The sequence below is a fragment of the Notolepis coatsorum genome, assembly GCF_963971535.1.
Source record: "Notolepis coatsorum genome assembly, chromosome: 1".
Lineage (NCBI taxonomy): Eukaryota > Metazoa > Chordata > Actinopteri > Aulopiformes > Paralepididae > Notolepis > Notolepis coatsorum.
Genome location: NC_140165.1, coordinates 181,450,136 through 181,477,969, shown reverse-complemented (window position 1 = coordinate 181,477,969; position 27,834 = coordinate 181,450,136). Strand labels below are relative to the sequence as shown.

The 27,834-nt window shown below is 42.0% G+C and overlaps 2 protein-coding genes across 2 annotated transcripts in view; both read right to left on the bottom strand.

The window, feature by feature from the left end:
- scarf1 (scavenger receptor class F, member 1) overlaps positions 1-8,437 on the bottom strand; it is an 82,837-nt gene extending 74,400 nt beyond the window's left edge. Inside the window, exon 1 of the mRNA XM_084328382.1 lies at positions 8,014-8,437. Coding sequence (XP_084184508.1) covers positions 8,014-8,114 — 101 coding nt within the window. The 5' untranslated portion in view covers positions 8,115-8,437. The remainder of the gene's footprint in view (positions 1-8,013) is intronic.
- A 5,252-nt stretch (positions 8,438-13,689) lies between these two features.
- rilp (Rab interacting lysosomal protein) overlaps positions 13,690-27,834 on the bottom strand; it is a 144,973-nt gene continuing 130,828 nt past the window's right edge. Inside the window, exon 8 of the mRNA XM_084328394.1 lies at positions 13,690-15,890. Within this exon, the coding sequence (XP_084184520.1) occupies positions 15,731-15,890 (160 nt within the window). The 3' untranslated portion in view covers positions 13,690-15,730. The remainder of the gene's footprint in view (positions 15,891-27,834) is intronic.

Sequence of the window (27,834 nt, the reverse complement as noted above, 5' to 3'; positions counted from 1 at the left end):
AGAGCAGAGCAGGAGCTATCTATGAAATATAACGAAGGTTATCCTATAACCCTAGTTATATGAGTAGATAGCGAGCGGTCTGCTCCTCAATCACTGAGGACCCCTGATTGTCTTCCTGATAACGGTCAAGACTAGGGAAGAGCGGAAGTACAGTCACATGGTACTTAAGTACATGGGCGAGAGTGGGCGTGGCCGGACAGGTGCATTGTAGCTAAATTATTTCAAGTAGCCCTATGCTAAAGGGAATTCCCATAGAGCAGAGCACTCGCTATCTACTCATATAACTAGGGTTATAGGATAACCTTCGTTATTTGTGTAACTGAGTAATCCTGCTTGTTATTTGTGTAACTGAGTAATCCTGCTTGTTATTTGTGTAACTGAGTAATCATGCTTGTTATTTGTGTAACTGAGTAATCCTGCTTGTTATTTGTGTAACTGAGTAATCCTGCTTGTTATTTGTGTAACTGAGTAATCATGCTTGTTATTTGTGTAACTGAGTAATCCTGCTTGTTATTTGTGTAACTGAGTAATCCTGCTTGTTATTTGTGTAACTGAGTAATCCTGCTTGTTATTTGTGTAATTGAGTAATCCTGCTTGTTATTTGTGTAACTGAGTAATCCTGTGTGTTGAAAGGTCTTGGGGAATAACGGGGGAGCACTTTGATTTAAAAAGTCAAAAGACAAACCAAACCCCTCAGACCCCAGCGTTTAACCTGTTAAACCCTAGCTTGCTGTTTTCTCATAAATCGATCAATACATACCGTATTAATTAATGTTGTGTTTCTTTTTCAAATGTAGCCAAGAGTAAAGACCCTAACCCTATAAAAACAGCAGTCAACATGTATATTTTCAGCACTATGTTTGTTTACCGATGTTTTTAAAATGTTCCAAAAATAAGAATTTATCGGAATAATGCAAATTCTATCGATCTTTTATCGTAAAAAAGCAATAAAATGGCTAAATCCAGATTTAACAGTGCCATTGGAAATAGGAGCTTTTTCTCTGTCCATAGATCTATGAATTGGCCATAATAAGGCCAAAATGTATAGTTCATAATTCAATTTTGAATGTATAATTCAAATGGAGTATAATTCAGTACTGTATCTACAAATCCTTCTGTTTAATCATCTTCCCTTTATTAATTTTCTTAGATTGTTTGTACACTTGATCTCAAGAAGGTGCTGAATGAGCTCAGTGAGAGAAATCTGCCCAACCACAATGTTAGCATGGTGTTATTCACTGTCAAAGATGCAAAGACAAATTATGATTTATATTCTCCTGTTTCATCACAATTTACTCAAGCATAGTAACAGACAAAATATTTCTGACACTGTGAATACATTCCCTGAGGTCCATAGATGTTCCTAGATACCAATAACATGCAAATTGACCTTGTAGAAGTGGAGAAATCATCCATTTACTTGGGGATGTACTTTAACCTTAACCTTAACCCTATAAAAACAGCAGTCAAAGTGTATTATTTTAATTTTTACCGATGTTTTTAACAGGAATATATAAAATCGTGTCTTCACATCCTATCAAGTTCAAGTTCAAGTTTCTTTATTAGTTGTCATACAAAAATACAGAATACTTTTATATGAAATGTTTTTTTCTGTTTTGCTCCTGAGAGTGTGCTAGATAAAAATAGATAAGTATAAAATAGAAAGTCAAAAGTATGTAAACAAGTGTAAACAAAAGTGTTCAATATACATATATACAATATACAATGCAGAGTAGGGGAAAAAAAGTAACTGAGTTACAATACAATATACAGTACAATGCAGAAATGGGATGAGGTACAACTTAGGGTAAGGTGGAATGAGGTATGAGTTGTAGTGCAAATCTCTTTACGAATAAATATAAAGTGTGTTAAAGTGTCTAAAGTGGGTAAAGTGGGTGCTACAGTGAGTTGTTTATTTAAAGTGAGTGTGTACATGTGGATGTGTGTGCTGTGAGTGTATTTGATCTGGTCAATTGAACCCTTGCACTGAAGAACCATATACGTCTGTTTAGAATTTTTCTTTTACAGCCAAGTATGTTCAGTTTTAAAATCAATCCAAATCACTTGGGGAGTGTGAATGTGATAGAAGTACTCAACCACTAGTACTGTCTTTAACTATGAATGAACACAACACTCTAACTTACCATCTTTAGATAATAAAGTTTGAAAACACAATCCTCATTCTCGAACATGTTCATAAGTACCTTTGTATATATCTTGGTAAAAAGTTTGTACTAACAAATTTACAAAAATCCTCCTCCGGATTCCTAAACGCGTGAAACGGTCTCCGTATGTGGCAGCTGGATTCCCATGAATGAAAAACGTCACTCATTCTTCAGGTATTCAACAGGTAGCGCGGAATCGATTTGCGACTGATCTCAAATGAGATTAGATTCAAATGTATTGTCATTATACAGTACAATACACCATCCAACCAGAGTGCAAATGTAACAGTAAAGTGCAATAGTAACATACAATGCACAGGTGATGAAACTGGTAAAAGGCTTAATTTGGGATAAATAGTTGGTGCTTGCGTTCAATTTGATTCTACAGACATCCTAGGAATTAAATAATTATAATAAAGATAAATATGACAATATTTGTATCATTAATAATTACGTTTTGCATTTATAGTCCTGACTCAATGAGGCATCGTGAGCATTACACACAAACACACACACTGCACACTAAATAAATAAGAACTAAACCGATCGCCGCGGATATAGCTACTGTATAGTGGAATATACTGTATTAATATGCCATATACCGTCTTCTTCTCTATGATATTATTTATTGTTGGTTTGATTTATTCCTATTGCTAGAAATAAATAAATGTGTGGAGAAACGGCTTAGTGAGGCAGCCTCAGTGCGCGAGCACACACACACACATGTACTGTATACGTGCAAAATGAATCGTTCCAGCAAAGTATGCTTCTATTATTCGAATGACTTGTTTTATTACGTCACAAGTCCTACTACAAGTCCTACTGTAGAACATGACATATTTTTTTTTTTTTACTTCATTTTTTAGCGTTTATCGGAAAACATTTCAACAGAAACAGGTTGAAATGGGATGTAGAGCAGGGGAAGACATTCTGAGAAATGACGGCCGGTCCGGGAATCGAACTCGTGTCCCCCAGATCCGTGACGAGCACGGTTTTCCCCAGATATGCGGTGAGCTACGGGAGCTCCCCAGAACATGACATCTTAGCGTAACATCTCATTTAGTAATGTCAATACTGAACGACTATACTGGCTCTCAACGCACCTCCTGCTCCATCTGCACTCTGCAGTCATGAAGCAGGGGGACAGCGCTATCCACGCTATCCTAATAAAACAAGTCATTAGGATAATAGAAATCCGTTTCTGCACACATTAATTTATTTCTAGCAATAGGAATAAGTGACAGCAATCCCAAAGGACTTGTCCCAAAGAAAGCTGTTATAAACTCGGGTGCATGCCAATACATAGAGACAGTCGTATTTATTATCATTATAATTATTTTATTCCACGGATGACTGGAATCGAAGTCATCGGTTGCGTCTGTAGTGTGTGCCGTCCACATCCACCACAAATGAGCGAGGAGCGACCCTCTGGAGGCATTGGCCCAGGCGCCACCTCCCTGTGCGATCACCGGGCAGAGGCTTCATCCTTATGTGATCTCCAACATTAAGCTCTGGAAGGTCCCTGGCAGCCGTGTCGTAGAATGATTTTGCGATCCGCCTTTTCCACCGCAGCTTCTCTGCTACTCCGTCCACCACCCGTGGTAGAAGCAGGCTGTCTGTGACCGGCAGTGAAGTCTTGAGCCTGCGTGCCATTAAGCGCTGGGCCGGGCTGCTGTCCATCCCCTCGGTGGGTGTGTTACGCCAGTGAAGGATGGCCAACCATGTATCCGTGCCATCCAATTTTGCCCGCTTACAGAGTGATTTGACAATCTTAACGGCCGACTCCGCCTTGCCGTTGGATTGAGGATGTCGGGGTGAAGACGTGACATGGGAAAAACCCCAGCTCGCTGCAAACCTCCTGAACCGCTCGCACGCAAACTGTGGGCCATTATCTGATATCACCCTGTCTGGCTGTCCATAACGTGCAAACTGAGCTTTGCATCGTGTGATGAGTGTGTCAGCAGACAGATCCGGCAGATGATCGATTTCCCAGAAGTCTGAGTATTGATCTACAATGATAAGATAGTCCTTTCCCGCATATGAGAAAACGTCCATGCTTACTGCTTGCCACGGGCGTGCTGGTATGTCATGCGACATCATAGATTCCTTCTGCTGGACTCGTGCATACTCGTTGCATGCGGAGCAGTTTGCCACAAAGTCCTTTATTTCCGCTCTCATGTTTGGCCAGAAAAGGGTATCCCTGGCCCGCCTGTAACATGCCTCCCCACCAATGTGGCTAGTGTGTATGCGTTTGAGCAGTTCAGACCTCATGGCTTTTGGTATAATGACACACTGTCCCCTGTATAACACCCCATCTTGAACACTCAGCTCGTCTCTGAAGGGCCAGTATTCCCGCACTGCCAGTGGGGTGTCCTCTTTAAAGTCTGGCCAGCCACTGAGAATCACAGACGCCAGCTCCTGAAGCACATTATCTGTCTCTGTGTGCTGCACAATCTGGCCAAATCTAAAAGCCGTAACATTCAGGTGCTGCGCCTGGTCCAGTTGTGAATACTCTGCCTGGGTGCTGTCCACAGCGCACACAGCATGCTGCACGTACGGGGTGTCAGACCCATGGCACGGCAGGGTGGCCCTGCTCAGGGTGTCGCTGACATACATCTCGGGGCCAGGCTTGTAGACCACATCAAGATTATAGTTCTGCAGCTGCAGCAACATACCCTGGAGACGTTTCGGTGCACTCAGGAGGGGCTTCTTGAATATTGTGATCAGCGGCTTATGGTCAGTCTCTGCGGTGATAGTGTTCCTGCCATATAGGTACTGGTGGAATCTCTGGCAGGCGAAGACTATGCTCAGACACTCTTTCTCGATCTGAGCGTAGTTTTGCTCTGTCTGCGTCAGTGCCCTCGAGGCGAAAGCCACGGGCTGTCCCCCTTGCAACAAACAGCCCCCCAGCCCGGTCATGCTGGCGTCGCTCTGGATCGTAACAGGCTTTGTGATGTCATAATATTTGAGTACAGGTGTGCTGGTGACCATTCGCTTCACTTCACGCACCGCATCTTCGTGTTTTGGCAACCAATGCCACATGACGTCTTTATCCAAGAGCCTGCGGAGCGGCTCACAGACCTCAGAGAGTTTTGGCAGAAACCTTGCTAGATACGTCACAAATCCAATAAAGCGCTGCACCGCTTTCACGTCTGTGGGCGTCGGCATTTCCAGCACGGCACGTGTTTTCTCTGGGTCAATTTTCAGTCCCTCCGCAGACAGTATGTGGCCGTGGAAGTGTACGGCCTTGAGTTTGAATTGCAGCTTGCGCTCACTCAGCCTGAGTCCCACTGCTCTGCATCGTTCCATGAGAGCACTCAAGTTTTTGTCGTGGTCCAGTTCGGCTTCGGCATCCGTATCGCCACATCCGACCACCAGGATGTCATCAGCGATCGGTTCGATACCGGCCAAGCCCGTTAGCAGCTCATGTTGTTTGTGCTGATATATCTCAGGCGCAACAGAGACTCCGAAAGGGAGCTTGAGCCATCTCATCCGACCCCACGGCGTCCAAAAGGTCGTCAGACGGCTGCTCTCGTCGTCAAGTTTGCACTGTAAAAAGGCATCGCGAGCATCCGCCAGTGTGAAGAGGCGGGCCTTTGGCAACTTGTACAACACATCTTCCAGTGTAGGCATATGGTAGTGAGACCTCCGCAGCGCTTGGTTGAGAGGCTTCGGGTCGATACAAATCCTTATTTTATCTGGCTTTGCCACCGTCACCATGTTACTTATCCATGGTGTGGGCTCAGTCACAGGCGTGATGTTGCCGACCCTGACATGTCTGTCAAGTACCTCCTTGACTCTCTCCTTCAGAGCCACTGGGACATTCCTTGGTGCGCACTGCACCGGCACCACTTCAGGATCCAGCTCAAAGTGTATCACTCCCGGGACCGACTCGATTGGGTCATTAAAAACGTCATGATAGTCTCTCAGCAGCTGAACTTTTGTGAGGGGCATAGGTGGACTTATATCAACTTTATTAAGTTCATCCGGAACCGTGAAGCTCACGAGGCCCAGACGTTCGCACGTGCTCCCCCCGAGAAGAGGCTTCTGCTCGGTGTCGACTACCTCAAATGTGAGATTGTGCTTTTCTCCGCGGATGACACATTCAGTGTGAAATTTTCCCAATGATGGCATGATTTCCCCAGAGTATAGTTTCAACCTGGCCGTGCTCTGGTGTAGCGCCGCTCTGGGTGACAGCTTCTCTTTAATCCTGCGGCCCATGACATTGCAGGTAGAGCCTGTGTCCAGCTGGCACTGCTGCTTTTTTTTATTTAGGCCTAGATTCACAAACCACTTGCGCCCCTGCTGGGCCTTTGCAGTATTTACACATTCAGTGACCTGAAACAGTCTATCATCTGTATCTGAGTATTCCCCCTTCTTGTCATCATCTTCAAGCACATTTATCTTTTTTACTCTGTCAGACCTGCTACCAGCCTGGCATACCTTGGCAAAGTGATTTGCTATGCCACATATCCGGCAGGTTTTACTATAGGCTGGGCACTGCTCTCTGCCCCGTTTGTGGCTCCCCCCACAATATTTACAGCTCCACTGGGGCTCCCTCTCCGCTGGCGCCGCCCTCCTTTGAAATGCGCGCCTCTCGCTCTGTCTGTCAGCGGCATTCACACTGTCTGTCTGCGCTGGCGGGGCCATCACCCTTATATGTCTCTCGGTCAGTTCAGCGAGCCGACAGATTTCAGTCGCCGCTAGTAACGTTAACTCACGTTCCCGCAGTAAGCGCCTCCTGGTGCCTTCATTTGCGACACCCAGCACAAGCCTGTCCCGAATCAGCTCGTCCTTCAGTGCGCGGTATTCACATGCTGACGCTCTCTCCTTTAGCCTCGTCAGGAAACAGTCTATTGGCTCATCAGTCTCCTGTTTGCAACATCCAAACATGTATCTTTCATAGATCACATTCTTCGCCGGCTTGAAATGATCCCTCAATGCGCGCAAAATATTAGCTGGGTCCTTACGTTGATCATCCGTCAACTCGAGGCTGTGTGTATAAACATGACGGCACTCACTTCCCATTAGCCGTCTCAGCGTGGCTGCTTGAACTGGCTTCGGCTTTTCATTCAGACCGGTAGCTAGCAAAAAATCATCAAACTCTGCCCTGAAAACATCCCAGTTCTTCGCCAAATACCCAGACATGCGCATGCCCTCGGGCGCTGGGATGCTGTTGCTCGCCATGGCGTGGTTTTATTCCTTATACGTTTATTTCTTTCGGAGCTCCCGCTTCTGACACCATGTTTCAGTATATCTTTTATTAAACTGAGGTTACAGCAGTGCGCATGTCAACACATCACATCCGGTCAAGCACCACTAGGTGTCCCTCTAACACAGGCTATAAACATATGCCTGTAACAGCAATCCCCAAAGAAAGCTGTTAAAAACACGGGCGCACACTGGTCTGTCCGATTTACGTCCGACTTACAACTGCCTTTTCGAGTTCGTAAATCCTACATAAATCCTACAACAAATGTACAATATGAAGCCATTAGAGAATGCAGAATACATTCGTAAATCGAGTTACGAAAGAATTCCATGGTAACTTTCACGAGAATGAGGACCATTGTTCCTCTGAAAACGCCAAACAGACTTATTTGATATCGTTTTTCGGTCTGAGGTACTCAATTATGGTACAAGTGTATATATAGATAGGTACGTACGTAATGCAATCCGTAGATCTTTCCAATTCTAAATTACAAGCATATATTATTACAGGCATATTTTGTTCGATTCAAAATATGTCGGGATCCCCAATTTCACATCAGGATAAACATGGACATAAGGTTCCCTTTACCCCCAACACTGATGGAGGAAACCTGGGTCAGAAGGAAGGTAGTTATACCTGAGATCCTGGCAGATGTTTTTCCCACTCGGCTCCAGTTTATGTGTGTTGGACGGGGAGAAGCACAGCAGAAGAGTCACAGCACTCAGCAGAAAGACCATCTCCACACCAGCGGCCCCCAGCTGAGACCTGGGGCCAAAGAGTCCGATTTTAGGTCCAGTTGAGGCCTCTAATGGTGTCTTCCTCTTGTCTCGTCTTCCTTCTCTCCTTTTCTGTTATTAATTTCTCAACTTGTTTTCCTCCAAGTCCAAATGGACAACGGACAATGTTCACTGTCTTCTCTCCCTATCTGCGTCTCTCTCTCCCTCTCTGTCTCTTTCTCACACTCACTGTTTCTCTCTGTGTCTCACTCTCCCTCTGTGTCTCTCTCCCTCTCTGTGTCTCTCGCTCTCCCTCTCTGTCTCTCTCTCTCTCCCTCTCTCTGTGTCTCTCTCTCCCTCTCTCTGTGTCTCTCTCTCCAGTGTGTCCTCCTGTATGGTTGGTCTTGTGGGTCCAGTTCAGTCATAGAGGTCCCGGCCCTCTGGCTTTCCTCTTCCCATTTCCTGGGGAAGTCAGAGACACTTCCTCCCATTCAACCAGGCCTAGGCTTTTTAAAGATGGCCACACAACACGCACACACTTGAGCATACACACTCATTCACACATACACACTCATTCACACACACACACACACACACACACACACACACACACACACACACACACACACACACACACACACACACACACACACACACACACACACACACACAAAAACAATGTTAACCTTTTCCCTGAATCCAGAAGGGCGGTGCTCAAAGAGAGAGAGAGAGAGAGATAGAGAGAAAGAGAGAGAGAGAGAAAGAGAGAGAGAGAGAGAGAGAGAGAGAGAGAGAGAGAGAGAGAGAGAGAGAGAGAGAGAGAGAGAGAGAGAGAGAGAGAGAGAGAGAGAGAGAGAGAAAGAGAGGGAGTAGATAGGCTGGGATAGGGTGGGGGAAAACCAAGGGGTACAAGAGATGGGAAGCCTGGAGGCTTGGAGGTGCATGACACTACTACTACTACTACTACTACTACTACTACTACTACTACTACTACTACTACTACTACTACTACTACAATAGCAACAACTACTACTAGGACTACAACAAACAAACAAACAATATCAAGAACACATCCTAACTTGTTACTTTAAATAAATGTTTTGTTTAAAAACCATGTGATAAGTTGAAGAAAATTAAATACTATCAAAGTTCAAGATTGCTGATAAAAGTGCTGCAGTATAAATGCACCATTTACCATCTATCGATCGCTCTGCATCTTCTGGCCGTCTCAGACACAGGTGTCACCATTAGCCCACTCTTCCCCTGCTCTGCCATGGGATTTTCTCCTCCTTTTACACACTCCCCTTGCCATGGACAGTTATCTCTCTGTTCTTTGCTTTCTCTCTATCTTACCGTTCATGTTTCCCTGCTGAGTGCTGAGGCTAGTTGTTTACTTGTCGGTCATTATGTTTCTCTTGTCTAGGTTCAATTATTTGCATTGTGTTTATTTCTAGCTCATGTAGTTGACAAATCCATAATTTGATGTTCCCAAGCCCTCTCAATGACCAGATGACTCCAGCTGAATATGAATGGGACCTGCAGTGGTTTTAAAACATGGCTCCCCAGCAGGAAGCTACCTGTGGGTGAGTTGCAGGACGAGGGCAAAAGCTAAGTCGCCTAACATCCTTATCCAAGTGAAAGGCATTTTGTGAACAGAATACGGTATGGTAAGTACCGTATTGTGCAATCACTGTCAATCAATCGTCATTTTAACACATTGTAATGTAGTGATTTAGGTCACACATCCCTCACATACATGTTAAACATTTCACCAGAGGGCTCAGAGTACAGGGTCAGCCATATGTGGTGCACCTGGAGCAGGTAGGGGTTCAGTGCCTTGCTCAAGGACACACTGGCCATTGCAAGGATCAGATCTGTGACCATGTCGTTCCAGGACGGTCCCACTAACCAAAACCAATGCACAGTCACTGAGGGAGGTCTTTATGCTGGTGTATACTGAGATGACAACTGTATTTCACACACACACACACACACACACACACACGCACACGCACACACACACACACCTTCAACCGCACATTCAAAAAGAAATACACACTTGAAATTTCAGTTAAAATCTTTATTCTGCATTTTGTCATCAAAGATCTTTCCATTAAAAATACATGCTTACAAAAATAAAATGTACACACAGTATTGTAGGAAAATAGGGGCTAATTAAAGGGCTTGTACATCGTCTCTTGCAACGACAACACTACTTTGAAGGCCAGAGGCGTATGTGTCTTTTGTACTGTCAAAGTCAATTGTGGACATCCCATAAAATTCTTACAAATATAGGAACTGACACAAAACAAATGAATAAAGAGGTTAAGTGTCCACACTAAAGATGTAAAAAATATATACAATATATTTATACACATTTAATTGTGGATAGTCAATTACTGCAGACTTTATCAGCCTAATTTGCAAACAAATAAAATAAAGTGTGGAAATTAATGAAATTAAATGTAATCAAACTGTGAGTAACAGCATCCAAATCGCTAGATTGAGTCGTTAAAACCCCTAGTCCGTACACAGGATACTGCGTTTGATTGACCTTTGCTTTGATTTCAGTTGGACAGAAGAGTCAAATACAGCCATTGTTATGTGTTATTTGTTTACCAGTAGATGACAGGGAATAGACACTTTCTCTTGTTTCCTCCAAAGGATGCACAAAGGAAGCTCCACAAACAACGCAGGTACAGACACACGCTCTCTGAGTTCTTACATTCATTACTAAACCCCAACCTAACTTACATGCCTAACCTTAACCTACCCTTAATACATTGTGGTAATCTTCAACCTTAACCCGGTAAATACTGACAAAAAGCTCATCAATTGGCCCACAAATGAAGCCAGTTGTAATTTCCTGGGAGCTCAAGTTGCCCGCAGCTCAATCCAACAGAGCAACAACACAACAGACAGAAACCACACAGACTCTGAAAGGACTAGGGGATGAAATATCGATTCACTTCAAGTATTGTGATTCTCTGTTGTAAATGATTTTGAGATTGTCACTGCCTCCCGATATCGATATTTAACCTAGATTGCCACGGGCGGAATATAAAACTAATATTTGTTCTGTTGCTCTGTGTTTCAGGGGAGAAGCGTTTCTCTGTGCACGTTGGCACATATTTCAGCAGAGACGGGAAGGAACCAAGACATGGAACTCTCTAGCTACTTCCGTCACCAGCTCTAGGAAAATAAGCAGACAAGGGAGTCTGAATGAATGGAGTGAGACATACAATTGCTTATACCAGTACAAGTAGAGGAGGCTTGTTTGATTGAGCACCAGATTTGCCATGTTTAGGTTCTTAGAAACCTATTGACATTTTAAATTCAGAATGTCATTCAGCTGATTTTTATATTTTGGGTGCATACTGATGACTTATTTAAAAAAGAAAATGACGATTTACAAACGAGGGTAAGCTAGGCTAACAATTTGGTTAGTTTTGACATCAAATTGAGAAAATATTTTATTTACAATATTGAAATTGACATTCCTGATATTTAAGCAGTTGATTGTTAAGTCAGTTTAGCTAATGACACGAAGGACATCTCCTCCCATACATTTTCCTGCCTGTCTTCCCTCTTTCTACACTGCTAAAAAAAATAAAGGGAACACATAATCATTACAATGTAACTCCGAGTCAATCACACTTCTGGCACATCATGTCTCGTTCCATCCACAGACACCATGTCACACCACAGACTGTACAGGAGTTGACCGATGCCCTGATCCAGGTCTGGGAGGAGATCCCTCAGGAGAATATCCGTCGTCTCATCAGGAGCATGCCCAGACGATGTAGGGAGTGCATACAGGCACGTGGAGGCCACACACACTACTGAGCCTCATTTTGAATTGTCTTGAGGAATTTCCACAGAAGTTGGATCAGCCTGTGATCTGATTTTGCCACTTTTATTTTGAGTATGATTCTGAATCCATTTCAACTGGAATATTTAATTCATCGAGATCTAGGATGTGTCGTTTAAGTGTTCCCTTTATTTTTTTGAGCAGTGTACATCCAGCCTCTTTGGTTTCAGGACACAGGTGTCACCATTAGCCAACTCTTCCCCTGCTCTGCCATGGGATTTTATCCTCCTTTTACACACTCCCTTGCCATGGACAGTTATCCCCTGCTCTCACTCTGTTCTTTGCTTTCTCTCTATCTTACCGTTCATGTTTCCCTGCTGAGTTCTGAGGCTAGTTGTTTACTTGTCGGTCATTATGTTTCTCTTGTCTAGGTTCAATTCTTTGTATTGTGTTTATTTCTAGCTCATGTAGTTCCATGTTCACTGTCTGGTTCTTTGTTAATCTGAGTCTTCCCCAGCTTCCTGTTGTAATCATCCCAAGCATTTCCCATTTATAATCCTTCCCCTGTGTATTCTTCGTTTGTTCCCTCTGTTCTTCTTTCAGTCCTTGCAGTGTCATAGCTATCACACACTAGCCAGTCCCCTGTCACTCCATAACAGTTAGCTTTAGTTCTCTCCAAAGACTTCAATAACAACTGAAAGGTACTGAAGTATTAGGGAAAGTAAATCTGACCTATAAATATGCTTAGTCTCTGGAAGTAGGTTATAATTTGTTCAAATAAATCAACAAAAATCGCAAGAAATTGTAATGTCGAATCGCAATACCAAATTGGTGCCTAAGTATCGTGATAGTATGGATTCGGGAGGTCCCTGCCGATTCCCATCCCTTTTGTGTTTTCTTCCCCACAACATAGTATGTTGCGTAGTTGCCCTGTTGGATTGAATGTCAGCTGGGAGAACTGCAGACAGCTATAACCCCCAGGAAACCAAACCCTAACCTAAACCTTTGGCCCAAGTCACACACACAGAAACAGACACACAGAGACGGCTATGGCATCACCATACACTCTGTAGAAGGATTTTTTAAAGGAGCTTCTCTAAAAAGGTTAAGAAAATAACCATATCAGTACATCTGTCTGTTGTTATAATCATGTCAGTACATTCAGGGTAAGAGGGTACATACAGAGTGTTCACCGAGACAGCCTACACACTAGAGGTCTTCACAGGTCCAAAAAGACATAGAAATGTATAACCTGGAACCGAACCGGGCCCATCTATTATTCCAAGCTGAGACCTGGACCCAACCCGCTGTTCTCTGACCCTTCACCACCTGAGGAGGGTTGCACTTGCATCATTTGTTAGCATCAGATGCACTAGAATTGGTGCAGGATAACTCAACAAAATAAGACTTACGGGTCTTCTCATATCCACGTGGGTATTACACATAATGATAAACGGACCCGGGACTCGCGGTAATCGGTCTCGGATCCTAGGGGTTCAGGTAGACTCGTGAAGACCCATAGGCTGCTTTTTACAAATCACTTGATGATCGTAACAGCAGGGATGCGAGGAGTGACTATCTACTTGTATTGAGATGACTGTAATCTGATTACAAAAACATTAACTGTAACCACTAGGGCTGTCTTAAATACTTCTAAGCTTCGAAGCTTCGTTCGATGGGCATGGGATTCGAATATGAAAATAAAATTCGATTATTTAAAAAATAATATATATATATATATATATATATATATATATATATATATATATATATATAGATTTTTTTTTCTTCTTTTTCTTCTCTGCCTCTCTTTGTTAACTACAACAAGCAATGCTGTTTGTTATTTAAGATGAGGTCCGACTCTGCACTGACAGATTTGTGTTCATTGTGCTGTTTTTATAAAGCCTCAAATGACGGCTTACAATATTTCATGAAAGCAAAGTGTTTCGTTTGTCTAAGATTTTAAAAGGTTTAAACTTTACAGCACTGACAAAGTTGAACAAAGTGCTGTACAAGTCCCACAACATAAAAAAATACAAAATAAAAAAAGATTACAAAATTTCAAATACATTTGCTTTTTTATTTTTTTATCTCGAAGCTTCGAATTCAAATCGAATCTCGGCCCCGAAGCTTCGAATTCCAAAAAGAAATTCGAAGGTCAGCCCTAGTAACCACTAACCAGTTATTATATAGACAAAATAATCAGGTTACAGATACCTTTGAATAAAAAAGAATTGTTATTTGTTGGCAACATGTTTGAAGAGGCAAATGGGTGTTAGGTTGTGATCATATGAATGCTATTACATAATTGAACACCTCTTGAAAAGAAAGGTTGATAGTCATTGATGATGATAATAACACTTTCAAATTACAGTTTGTAAATTACAATGAGTTGTTAATTGAATTGCATGTGAATTTCGGAGGCATAAGTAATCCGATTATTGTATTTGGCTGAGTTTGAATATTCCCATCAATTCTGTTACTGATTTTTAATCAGTACGTTATAGAGATTACATTTTGAAAGTAACCTTCCCAGCCCTGCATTAAAGTACTGCATTGTGTTAGTCATGACAAGACACCTCCAACATGGATCACAAGTCACGACATTCCACAAAAAGAACCCAAAGGTACACGTTAAAATACTTGGTCATTATAATCCTCTGTTATTATTTGTTAATAGGAACCAATGCCCTCTTGTGGCACAGAAGTTCACCAGCCGTTACAAAAGGGTTTCATTTCAAAATACGGTAATATCTTTGGTTTAAAAGAATAGTCAAAATATCTATACAAATGTCTATGTATAAGCAAATTTCACAAATACACAAGATTGTGACAAAAACTTCCCTATGATGCAGAATAAACAATCTTTTCTTGAGACAAATACTTGAACATGACATAAAACTAATTTTTTTTTGTTTTCAGTTTAAAAATAATAACATCCGCTTAATGCTGTGCAACACTGTGTAGTACAGTTTAACATTATCACTGTTAGCAATTATTCCTGAGAGAGAGGGAGGGAGAGAAAGAGCATGATAAAAAGAGAAAGAGAGGGAGATAACAAAGGAATAAGTGAAGTTTGAGTAAACTTCAAACAGAATCAATTGATTGTAAATGGTAAAAGTAAATGTTGCATTTATATAGCACTTTTATCCAAAGCGACAATTTACATTCACACACCGATGGTGGAGGCAACCATACAAGGTGCCAACCTGCTCTTATCAGACCAGCGTTTCCTAGGCAAGGATTTATCAGTGGTGGCCCATGTGAATAGATTTCCCCAAATGACAGTATGACTTATATAGATGGGTTTCTCTGCCATGTAAAAACTGAGACTGAAAGCTGAGGTGGACATCAGGAGAAACGGGTGAAATATTTGTTTTGCAGTCAACTGACTGCAAATCTGTTTGTGGTCTCTAGAGCAAAGGAAGAGTTTGGTAATTGTTCATCATTGCTAAGATGTAATTATTTAGAAAATAAGAGTAGGCTGAGCCTATTGAGCTTCCAATAGATAAATGCACACCTCCCATAATGCACTGCTCTTAAGCTAAACACATTTTAATCTTAAAAAAAGATTTAACCATTTTTTGCCCGCTGGCTGTGGGCGCAGCTAGTGATGTTGGGCAAACACGAAACCTGTCTATGAACAGACTCCTTGTGTTGCATGTACACAGTCTTTTCCACTGCTATGTGTCCTGCTCACCTCAACCTGCCAATGCCACTAAAAATAACCTAGGGGCCTGCGGGCAACACTCTAGACCACCGATCTGAAGACAAGCTAGAAGCTGAGTTGGAAGGAACAGGAACCTGGAAGTGATCTGAAGACCAGCTAGAAGCTGAGTTGGACACAGGAACCTGGAAGTGAGCTGTCTGCCTCCCCATTGGTCTCAGAGTCCCCGATGATCTCCCAGGTGGAGATGGAGCTGCTCATGTGGGCGGGGCTCTGGGCGGGGCTCCGGCTGCTACCCGAGCGTGTCAGGAACCCAAAGCTGCAGGCAACAGGTGAAGATAAGGCAGGTCAATACTTCATCAACCCGACTGAAATAATTCAGATTGGACATTTCAGACTATTATTCCCCTTTGACATGCGCAGAAAAACCCTGCCGACATGCACTCCCCTCCTATATTTCACTGAGACTGCTGCTTGAAAAACTCAAATATGTGGATTGATTTTGATAGTTCTGTGGATCATTTTCAACAATTGAACAGCTCATTGTTTCAAGCCCTGATTGTAATATAATACTATGCTACATTAGCATGTGTAGCTATCGACCCTTCTATGGCCAGTTCACTGTGTTGGAGGAATCAGTTGTTTAGGTAGAGTCTTCTCTGACCAGTTCACTGTGTTGGAGGAATCAGGAAGGGGTTGTTTAGTATAGAGTCTTCTCTGACCAGTTCACTGTGTTGGAGGAATCAGGAAGGGCCAGAGAGGCTCCACCCACATCATGTGTTTGTGTGATTTGTCTGGTTACCCAGGATTAGATCAAAACAACCAGACATGCTACAAGAGGGATGTGTTAAACCCTGGCTGAACTGTCCAGCTTCAAACAGTGTTCCAGCGACACAGTTTTCAATTGACTTATTCCATGTGCACTATCTACAGATTCTAATGCTTCATTTCAGCTACAGCTTATGCTGGCTCAAGCTGCCAGTGTGTAATATACAAGTTAACTGGAACCCAGTGGGTTTGGACTGAGATTGGGAATTTATCAGTTAATTGCTAATTATAATTCAAATGTAGTACCTTTGTAAATAGTTTTTTTTGTGTGCATATACTAGGAAATTGTCCTCTGCATTTAACTCATCCTAACTATTTAGAGTGTATACCCAGCATAGCATGCATGTCTTTTACGGTGAAGGGAACTGGAGTACCTGGAGGAAACCCAGGTGCATACAGGGAGAACGTGCACACTCCACACAGAGTCGGGTTCCAACCCAGGACCTTCTTGCAACAGTGACCCTGTCACTCATGATGAAGCCATGAGGTTTATCCAAATGCTGGTTGTTCCATAAGTAAATAATGTATTGTAACAAGACTTTGTTCATTGTGATATTCTAATGTACAGTGTGCTCTCTTCCTTTAGCTTGCAGGCTCAAATTGTTACTTATTGTAATTATTGTAAAAATACCACATTAGCAAACCGTTCAAGGCTTTATTTGTGTAGGAGCCATTTTATTTGATTTAATAGTTTTTGACTAAATGGCGCCGCCACTGGTCGCCTCGAAAAATGGTACCATGGTCCTCTATTAATTAGGGCCCAGCTGTGTGTAGACGCACGCCAGACGAGAAACAGATTTTCAACTGCTCGCTCGCTACACACACACAGCGCAGATTGAATGAAAGACTGAAAGAAAGACTTTGTTTAGAATCATTTTGAGTTTATTTGAACCCCTTTTGCTGCACCTGTTTGTTTTGAAACCTTTTAGTTCAAGTCTGGAGCCTGTTTTGTTTCGTTGTTTGCCCCATTATTATTTGAAGCTTTTACACAACTCCTTCCATAGAACTCAACCGGTTCGAACCCATCAAGACGCAACCATCAACAACATCAAACAGTGAGTAACAAGACAGCCCAAGTCAAAGTGGTGTGAGCGAGTTGAAGACGTATCCTGGCGTAGATAGGCAAATTTGCCCTACATTCAAGTTGAAAATCTCTCTGATACGGACACAATCAATAGAATTGGATGGATCAAATGGATGTGTCACGCTATTGAAAACAATGGAATGTGCAATATAATTGGATAAAGGAACGCGAAAAATGTGCATTAAAAATGGATTTGGATGGACGGTCAGGTGGCGTAACGGAGATTGCGTTCGTCACCAACCCCGGAGCGGCTGGATTCGCCTGTTCGAATCCAGCTCACAGCTCCGGGGTTGTCACCAGCTTGGCTGGCCGTTCACACTAATACAATTGGCAGTATTAGAGGGTGGGAGAAGCTGGCGGGGTGGGTCCGGGTCGTTGTAAACAGCGACTCCTACAGTTCGGTCGGGGCGCCTGCTAAGCGCGGATAGGATCTGAGTGGGATAGTGTGATCCTTCCACACGCTACGCCCTCTCGGTGAGAATCCGCGCTGCCAGGTGAAAAGAAGCGGTTGATTGGCTAGACGTGTGTCGGAGGAAGCACGTGGTAGCCTCCACTCTCCCAGACCGACTGTGGGGGGTAAGTGCGCAGCGACCAGGAAGGGGATTGGGAATTGGCATAACGACTAACATTGGGATGGGAGAAAATCGGAGGAAAAAGGAGGGGGAAAAAGATAAAAAAAAAAAAAAAATTGATTTGGATGGATCAAAGTATCTAATGGATGTGTGTGCGATATAATATGGATAAATGAACGCGAAAATCTCGCATTTAAAGTGGATTTGAATGAATATATGTTGTCATCAAATAAACCCTGTGCATCGTTATACATTTGGATTTGAACAATAAATGCTGCTTAACGATGTCTGGACATGATAAAGAGGAATTGGGCCATTCTGAAGCTGTGATTGTGACTGAAGTTACCGCCGTTCACACTTCTGATTTTTTTATTTGCCTGTGGTTGAGGGAAAGAGAAAAGTGAAACCCACACAACGGGCACTTGAGGCTAATTATGCAAAGCAATGTAATGCAAGGAAAGCTAAACTTGGACAACTCACAAGCAAAAGAAATGTGTTACAAGCACTTATGGTTGATTACAGTCATGTGGAATTGGTTAAACAAGAATACAATGAATTTAATTCTAAAACAAATGACTTCAAATCACTTCACAAATCAGTGCAGCAGCTGTTATCAGAAGAGGAAGCTTCAGAAGTAAGTAGTAAGTAAGTAAGTAAGTATTTATAAAGCACCTTTCATACATGTCATGTAGCTCAAAGTGCTGTACACAAACATAGGCATATATAACGATAAAAGCAATAAAGTCACAGTGATCAGTTAAGATCAATGTTTAAAAAAAAAAAAAAAAAAAAAAAAAAAAAAAAAAAAAAAAAAAAATAATAATAATAATAATAATAATAATAATAATAATAATAATAATAATAATAATAATAATAATAATAATAATAATAATAATAATAATAATAATAATAATAACAATAACAATAATAACGTAAAAATGAAAATAACGTAAAAATGAAAACATGAAAACAGTCATTTGCTTACCAGTTTGGGAGAACAGGTCCGCACAAACATGTCCGCTCAGTAGCAACCGGAAGTAGGAAATGCACTAAACCAATGCACTTGTACGGTAGGTAGCAATGTTAGCTCTTATAACGCTAGTGTAGTTATGTTTTTATTAGTGGTCAGAGTTGGGTCCACAGGACTTAACCAAGTCCCATGGATCCATCAGTGGCCGTGTATTGTGTGCGTATGTACCCGTTCCCTCATGTGGTCAGTGGCCAGAGTTGGGTCCACAGGACTTATCCAAGCCCCATGGATCCATCAGTGGCAGCGTATTGTGTGCGTATGTACCCGTTCCCTCATCTAAAGAGTTGGGTCCACAAGGCTTATCCTAGCCTCATGGATCCATCAGGTTTTTCCAAGCCATAACTATTTGTAAGCTAGACTGTATAGGTACGTTTTTAATTTTCCTTTAAAAATGTGTATGGAGCTGGCGTTTCTGATGTGTGTTGGTAGTGTGTTCCATAGTTTTGGGGCATAGTTGGCAAATGCCATACTTCCTATCCTCTTTTGGTTTCTGGGCGTGTCTAGTAAACCTGTAGTGGATGACCGTAGCGTTCTTGAGGGCAGATAACTAACTAGGGAATTTGCTATGTATTTTGGGCCTTGCTCATTAAGAGCTTTATATGTTAGGAAAAGGACCTTAAAATCAATTCTATGAGTTATTGGAAGCCAGTGCAGAGTGGCTAGGACTGGAGTGATATGTTCTCTTCTCCTTGTATGAGTTAGTAATCGAGCTGCAGAGTTTTGGATAAGCTGAAGCTTCCCAATGGTTGCTTTGGGAAGACCAGTGAACAGTGCATTACAATAGTCAAGCCGACTTGATACAAAAGCATGAATAAGTGTCTCTGCATCCTTTTTATTTACGAAAGGTCTTACTTTCGCTATGTTTCTTAGGTGGAAGAATGACGTTTTCATGGCCTTATTTATATGAGACTTAAAGGTCAGGTCTGAGTCCAAGATGACACCTAGGCTTGTAACCTCAGTCTTTACATAGGATGACAGACTCCCCAGGTTTTCACACAGCACTTCCCTTTTCGCTTTTGGGCCGATCAATAGGATTTCGGTCTTGCTTTCGTTTAATTTTAGGAAGTTATTGTTCATCCACTTGTTTATTGCTAACAGACAATTTGTAATGGACTGTATGGCTGTAGTGTTATTTGGTTCTGCGGAGATATATAGTTGTGTATCATCAGCATAACTATGGAAGCATACATTGTGGTCTCGAATGATGTCCCCGAGGGGCAGCATATATAGTGAGAAGAGTAATGGACCAAGGCAGCTTCCTTGTGCAACTCCAAAGCTGCTGTCATGTTTCTCGGATACATTGTCTCCAAGCTTAACTAGAGCCATATGAAATCCGTTTTATTATTTTCCAAATTCCATTAAATTTTTTCCCAAATTCAATTTTTTCCGTTTTAATATTTCAGAATTCTGTATTTTGCTTTTTATGCTCATTTTACCATCAGTAATAAGTCTAATAAGTGGGAATGAATAAATGTCCACAATTGAATAAGATATAACAGTCCATTTAATGTTTTTAAGTGCTGCAACTCAGAAATACAGTTCAATTTTACACAATATTTTTCAATTAATATTGTGACAAAATAAAAATACATATTTCAAGTGTAAACAATAGATACAGCTAGCTACTACTGACATTATCACAATGACAATGTCAGTAACCTAGCTATATCTATTATATTGTGATGAAATATAGTAATGCATAATTTAGGCACCTTTAGTTTATTTCGATTATAAAGGACAGTGTATAATGACAATCGTTTGCATTAAACAAATGGATGGGTGCACTAGATTTAGCAAGAAGCTATCATTTCCATCTATAGTCCTATGTACTGTAACGTTTCATAGCTATTTAAGTTTATTTAGATTATAAAGGGCAGTGTATAATGACAATCGTTTGCATTAAACAAATGGATGAGTGCACCAGATTTAGCAAGAAGCTATCATTTCCATCTATAGTCCTATGTACTGTAACGTTTCATAGCTATTTAAGTTTATTTAGATTATAAAGGGCAGTGTATAATGACAATCGTTTGCATTAAACAAATGGATGGGTGCACCAGATTTAGCTAGAACTTCTAGAAGCTATCATTTCCATCTATAGTCCTATAACGTTACATAGCTATTTAAGTGTATTTAGTTTATAAAGGACAGTGTGTAATGACAATCGTTTGCATTAAACAAATGGATGGGTGCACTAGATTTAGCTAGAAGCTATCATGTCCTAACATTATAGCTATTTAATCACAATAGTGTCGCAAGTGTTTTTGCGGGTCCAGTCCACGGAACGTTGACAGAATTAGCAAAACACCTTATCACCGGAGGCATAAAAGTCATTAGGATACTGTTCTGCTCTGAATTGAGGGCTTATTGTGGATTTTTTTTAGCTTCTTGACGATGTTAACACTGAAGCAGCCAGACGCTTGAGCACCGCTGTGTTGTGTGTAACACGCTGTAGCGTCCCCGCCTCCCCGGTCGCATGTGCACCAAACGTTCCACCCAAAAACGAAATTTCAGTCCAGATTAGGCCAAATTCTGCAATATTCCACGTTTTGCAGTTGATTCCATTTTTATTGGTTAATTCCGCGATTCCGTCCGCGATTCCGTGAACGCGGATTTCATATGGCTCTAGCTTAACATAGAACCTTCTCCCCTTAATGTATGTTATGAGCCAATTTAGTACATGATCGGAAAAGCCAACCAGTCTTTCAAGACGACTGATCAAGATATTATGGTCAATCGTATCGAACGCTGCACTAAGGTCCAATAGGACAAGAATTGAGACTTTGCCAGCATCGGAGTTTAGCCTGAGGTCGCTAACTATTTTAGTAAGGGCAGTTTCAGTGCTGTGATTTGTTCTGAAACCTGATTGTAATTCCTCCATGATGTTATTATCTTTGAGAAAGGAGTTTATTTGTACTGAGACTATCTTTTCTAATATCTTGCTGATAAATGGAAGGTTCGATATTGGCCTATAGCTTTTTAGTTCGTTTACATCTGAGTTTGTTTTCTTTAGTAGTGGTTTTACTACAGCCGTTTTAAATGCATCTGGAAAAGTGCCTGTTTGAAGCGACATATTTATGATTTCAAGGACATGATTTGAGACACTATCGAACACCCGCTTGAGAAATGCTGTTGGTATAGGATCGAGGCAGGAGGTGGCGGAATTACACTCAGAGACAATCTTACAGAGGTCAGGTAATGTAATACATGTGAATTCCCCCATAGTTATCTCAGGTGGGTTTTCACTCACAGCCAGATCTATATCAGAGGTAATGCTTGCTCTAATCAATGATATTTTTTCATTAAAGAAAACTGCGAACTCTTCACATTTTGTGGCTGATTGCTGCGGTATATGGGGGGGTGGTATGTTAATCAGCCGGTCGATGGTGGAAAAAAGTACCCTGGAGTTACCCATATTTTCTGAGATCATTTTGGAAAAATATTCCTTTCTCGCAAGTTGTATTGCCTTATTGTATGCGCCCATGGCGTCTTTGTATAAATTAAAGTGAGCTGTGAGTTTGAATTTCCTCCATTTTCGCTCGGCTATCCTACATTTTCTCTTGTTATCTTTAACATTGGTTTTATTTAACCATGGAGAGATTCTATCAGTTTTTACCTTTTTAACCTTCAGAGGGGCAACAGTATCTAACACTGTTGACAAGGTGCTGTGGAAGTTACTTTTGGAAGTTAGAAATCATATGTGAATTTCATGATAATGTTTTAGAATGGATAAATAATGCCCCTGCAGCTATGGCACAAAAGCCACCAGAAGTGGCACCAGAAGTGACACCAGAAGTGACACCAGAAGTGACACCAGCACATAGTGTGAAATCATTTGGCAATATTTCAGTTGGCATGAAATTCACTTCAAGCACCGCAGCATTAAGACAGTTAGAGGCCGAAAGGGCCACTCTAGCCACACGTTCTGCTTATCTCAAGCAAAGACAAGCATTTGAATTGCAGGAGGCACAGCTCAAAGCAAAAAAGGAAGCATTTGAATTGGAAGTGGAAATTGCAGCTGCTGATGCCAGGTTAAAAGTACTGGATGTTACTAAACATGTAGACACCAAGTTTGATGTTAACCCCTTAATCCACATGAATGAATATTTTGACTCAATGCAATCCTCACCAGTGGACAGCCAGAAGGTTAATTATGGATTGGATGATGAAGAGGAAGATGATGACTATGAAGAGGATGATGAGGCTGAAGGGAATGATGATGATGATGAAAATTATGAATTTGAAGGAGCAGCTTCCCATCCACCACTGAGACGAAGGGCAACATGCCCCTAGTGGCTAATTACGGCAGCCACAGAAACAAATGGCTCAGCAGCCTACAAGGTCACGAATGCCTGTTGCTCACCAACAACCTCAACAGCCTAACCCAAACCTTGGCTTGCAAGATGGTGCTCAGGTTAATGTTCAACCAGGCGGAGCCATGATGGACATTATGAGAAAACAAAATGAAATCACAGAAATGTTAATTCAAGAACAGAGGTTCTCACTCTTGCTTTCTAGATAGATTCCTGGTTTTAAATGTGATCCATTAAGATATGTCTCTTTCATTAGTACATTTGAACATTGTGTAGAAAGCAAGACAAGTAACAACAGAGATCGACTGCTCTTTCTTGAACAGTTTACAGATGGAGAACCAAAGGCAATTGTGAGAAGGTTCTCATTGCTGCTGCCTATCAGGAACAAATTCTGAATTGGGATGCAATCCAATCAGAAGATGGTAAAGCCTTACACAAATACTCACTCTTCTTGAGAACATGCTGCAATGCTATGAGCAATAATGAAATTCTGCAAGACATGAACAATCCTACACACTTGAAATCTGTCTTATCAAAACTGCCATTCAAGCACAGAGAGAGGTGGAGGACAGTAGCATATGGTTACTATGAGCGTACACACAGAAGAGCTAAGTTCCCACAACTTGTAAATTTCATTGAAAGGCAAGCAAACATTGCCATTGATCCCCTCTTTGGAGAAATACAAGACACAAAACCGAAAGACAAGAGGACAATCCCTTCTCCCCGAAATAGTATTTTGAAATCTGTAGCAGTTTCATCATACACTAAAGGCAATTATAAGAGCAGTTTTGCCACAGTAACAGAATCCTCAGAACCAAAGTCACAATCAAGCACAAGCAGCTCTGCAGCTGTGCAACAGAAAACATGTTTCTTTTGCAAAGAAAACCACAGCACAGACCTGTGAAAGAAATTGGATAAGAAAATACACAAAGACAGGGCGGCTATGTGGTGCAGTGGGCAAGGCGCTCACCACCAATGCAGGATACGCTGGGTTCGAGCCCAGCTCTCTGCATTGCTATCAGCTTGGCTGGTCATTCATACTAATACAATTGGCAGTATTAGGGGGTGGGAAGCTGATGGGTGGGGATCGGACGTTGTGGACAGCGACTCCTACAGGTCGGTTGGTGCGCCTGCGCAGCAGAATCAGGAAGCGACGGGGCGGCGTGCCCTCCAAACGCAGACCCCCGACGCTGAGAGATCGCGCTGTGCAGGTGAAAAGATGCGACTGCTGCTTCCTCGAGTACCGGAGGGGACACGTGATGTAAGGCTTAGTCCACATTGCAGCCGGCTTGTGGGAGGCATGGCCTAACAGCGTTCGAGACAGGGGAGGGTAGAATTGGACGATACGAAATTGGGATGGGAGAAAAATAGAAAATGGGAGAAAAAAGACAAAGTTGAGTTCTTTAAAGCAAATGGTTTATGTTTCGGTTGTGTGACTCAGGGTCACATGAGTAAGGACTGTAAAAAACATGTGACTTGTAAAATATGCACAAAGAAGCATCCTACTGTGTTGCACATTGAATTAAAAAGGATACAAGTCAAACTAGTCCAAGCACCGATAGCACGTCAGTGGGCAGTGCATTAGTCACCATGAAAAGGCCTATCCATACTGGGGCCGGTGACCAACACAAACTGTCAATTGTTCCTGTGCAAGTCAAGTTGTCAAATTCTAATCAGGTACTTCAAACGTACGCTTTCCTTGATCCAGGAAGCACTGGAACCTTCTGTACTGAAGCTTTAAGGAAGCAACTGAATGCTAAAGCGACACCAACTCGAATCCTACTTCGTACTCTAGGACAAGAAAAGGTCATAAGTATTAACAGAATCAATGGGCTGGAAGTGTCAAGTCTTGAAGGAGATGATTTCCTAAAACTGCCACCACTCTATACTCAAACAGAAATTCCTGTAACCAAGCAGCAAATTCCCACTCAGGATGATGTGCAAGAATGGAACAACCTAAAAGAGGTTAAGTTGCCATATATTGATGCAGATATTGGACTCCTGATTGGTAATGATGCAGCTAAGTTTATGGAACCTTTGGCAATAATTAATAGCAAGGGTAATGGGCCCTACGCTGTAAAGACAAGACTTGGATGGGTGGTTAATGGGCTTGTACACAAACCCACAATAAGCCATAAGCAGCCAACCCATATTTTTGGCAATCGCATATCAATAATAAATTTGAATGACCTCATGATCCAACAATTCAATCATGACTTTCCAGAAAAGGGTTATGAAGAGAAGGCAGAAATGTCTATAGAAGATAAGAGATTCATGCAAATCATGTCTAACTCTACTGAGAAGAAAAATGATCACTACCAAGTAAACCTTCCATTCAAGAAGAATGATCTAGCAATGCCTAGCAACCGCCATCTGGCAGAGCAGCGCGTCATGTCACTTAAAAGGAAATTCAAGAAGGATCCAAAGTGTACCAAAGAGTACACTGACTTTCTTGAAAGTGTCATTCAAAAGGGACACACTGAAGCTGTGCCACAAGAGCAGTTAAATCTAGAGGAAAGAAGGACATGGTACTTACCTCTGCATGGAGTACGCCACCCAAAGAAACGCAAACTGCGTGTAATCATGGCAAAGGCAAGAGACGCCCCCTTGAAACAGGTTACAATACCCAGAATGGAACTTACTGCTGCAGTACTAGCAGTGAAAGTGAACAGGATGCTGGAGACAGAGCTACACCTTCCACTAAGAAAAGCTGTGTTTTGGACAGACAGTACATCAGTCTTGAAATATATTAGGAACAACCCAAAGAGGTTTCAGACTTTCGTGGCTAACAGTCAGCATTATCAGAGAGCACTCTTCTATTGAGCAGTGGAGGTACTTGAACACCAAGATCAACCCTGCAGACCATGTGTCCCGAGGTCTTACAGCTGATGCATTTTTAAAGTGTGAAAACTGGAAGAAGGGACCGGACTTCCTACAGGAAAAGGAAGATACATGGCCTAACTTACCTGCTGATCTCACCCCCATACCAGCCGACGACCCGGAAGTCAAAAGAGAGAAGGTTACAGTCAATACCATTCAGATGGCAGATCAAGATCCTACTAGCACTCTCATACACCACTACTCAAGTTTCTACAAATTGAAAAGAGCTGTAGCATGGATGCTGTATTTGAGAACTCACCTTTTGCAGTTGAGTAGAAAAAGGAAAGATCTGATGCAAATTTAAGAACCAGACACAGACAAACAAAGACAGACAATTGAAGTAGAGATGAAAAAATTCAAAAACGCTGTAAAGGCACACAACCTCTCTCTGGATGAACTGGACACTTCAGAGATAGCCGTTGATGAATTCTGTCAAAACCAAGGATTTCAAGAGGAAATCAAAACATTGCAGAAAGGAAGTTTGAACGTGCAGAAACACAGTTCAATCTACAAGCTTGATCCCAAACTTGAAAACGAGGTATTAAGAGTGGGTGGGAGATTAAGCAGAGCAGCCATGCCAGAAGATGCAAAGCACCCTGCCATCCTCCCAAAGGACCATCATGTGTCAGAGCTCGTTCTTAGAAAGATCCATCAGGAAGTAGGACACAGTGGGAGAAACCACATGCTCTCCTCACTGAGACAAAAGTATTGGATTCCTTGTGCCAACTCATTGGCAAGAAAGATTATTTCTGAATGTGTGACATGTCGACGTCTCAATGTATCTGTTGGAGAACAGAAGATGGCAGACCTGCCAAGAGATAGAATAATACCTGACCTACCACCTTTCTCACAAGTAGGAGTAGACTATTTCGGAGGTGAAAAGAGGCCGTACCACAGTCAAAAGATACGGAGTCATTTTCACCTGCTTAATCAGTAGAGCAGTACACCTAGAAGTAACCCATTCTTTAGATACAGACTCGTGCATTAACCTGTTCCACCCCAGGTGAAATCTGCATAAAATGTATACCTAGGTAAATGGAATATTGCTCCACTTCTACAAGGGCTATTTGCATATTCTTGGTATCTAGGAACATCTATGGACCTCAATAGGCCTGCCGCGATAAGCAATAAATCGATTAATTGCCGCGATAATTAAAATGAATGCAATGATTTTGACGGGCGCGATTAATTGCTATTTGCGCGTTTGTTTTAATGAGGCGGAACCAGTGCCCCTTGTCAGTCACTGTCCGTGTTGGGAGGCGGGCCGCTGGCTTTACTACAGCACAGCACAGGAGCTCCGTGGGGCAACACCACATAGCTTAACTACATTTCTCAATAGTGTTGCTCCTTTTAACCAAGTAGCGTTATTTGTAGTGTAACGTTAGAATAACACAGAATAACGTTAATACAATTACATGCATCATTGTTTACAATGAACGGGTGGGGCTAGTCAAAGGACGAGACGGGGACAAGTTAAACATGAATTAATTTATTATAACAGGTCGTTTTCGAGTCGTGCTGCAGTGCCTACGCACCACAGCTATTCTATTATATAC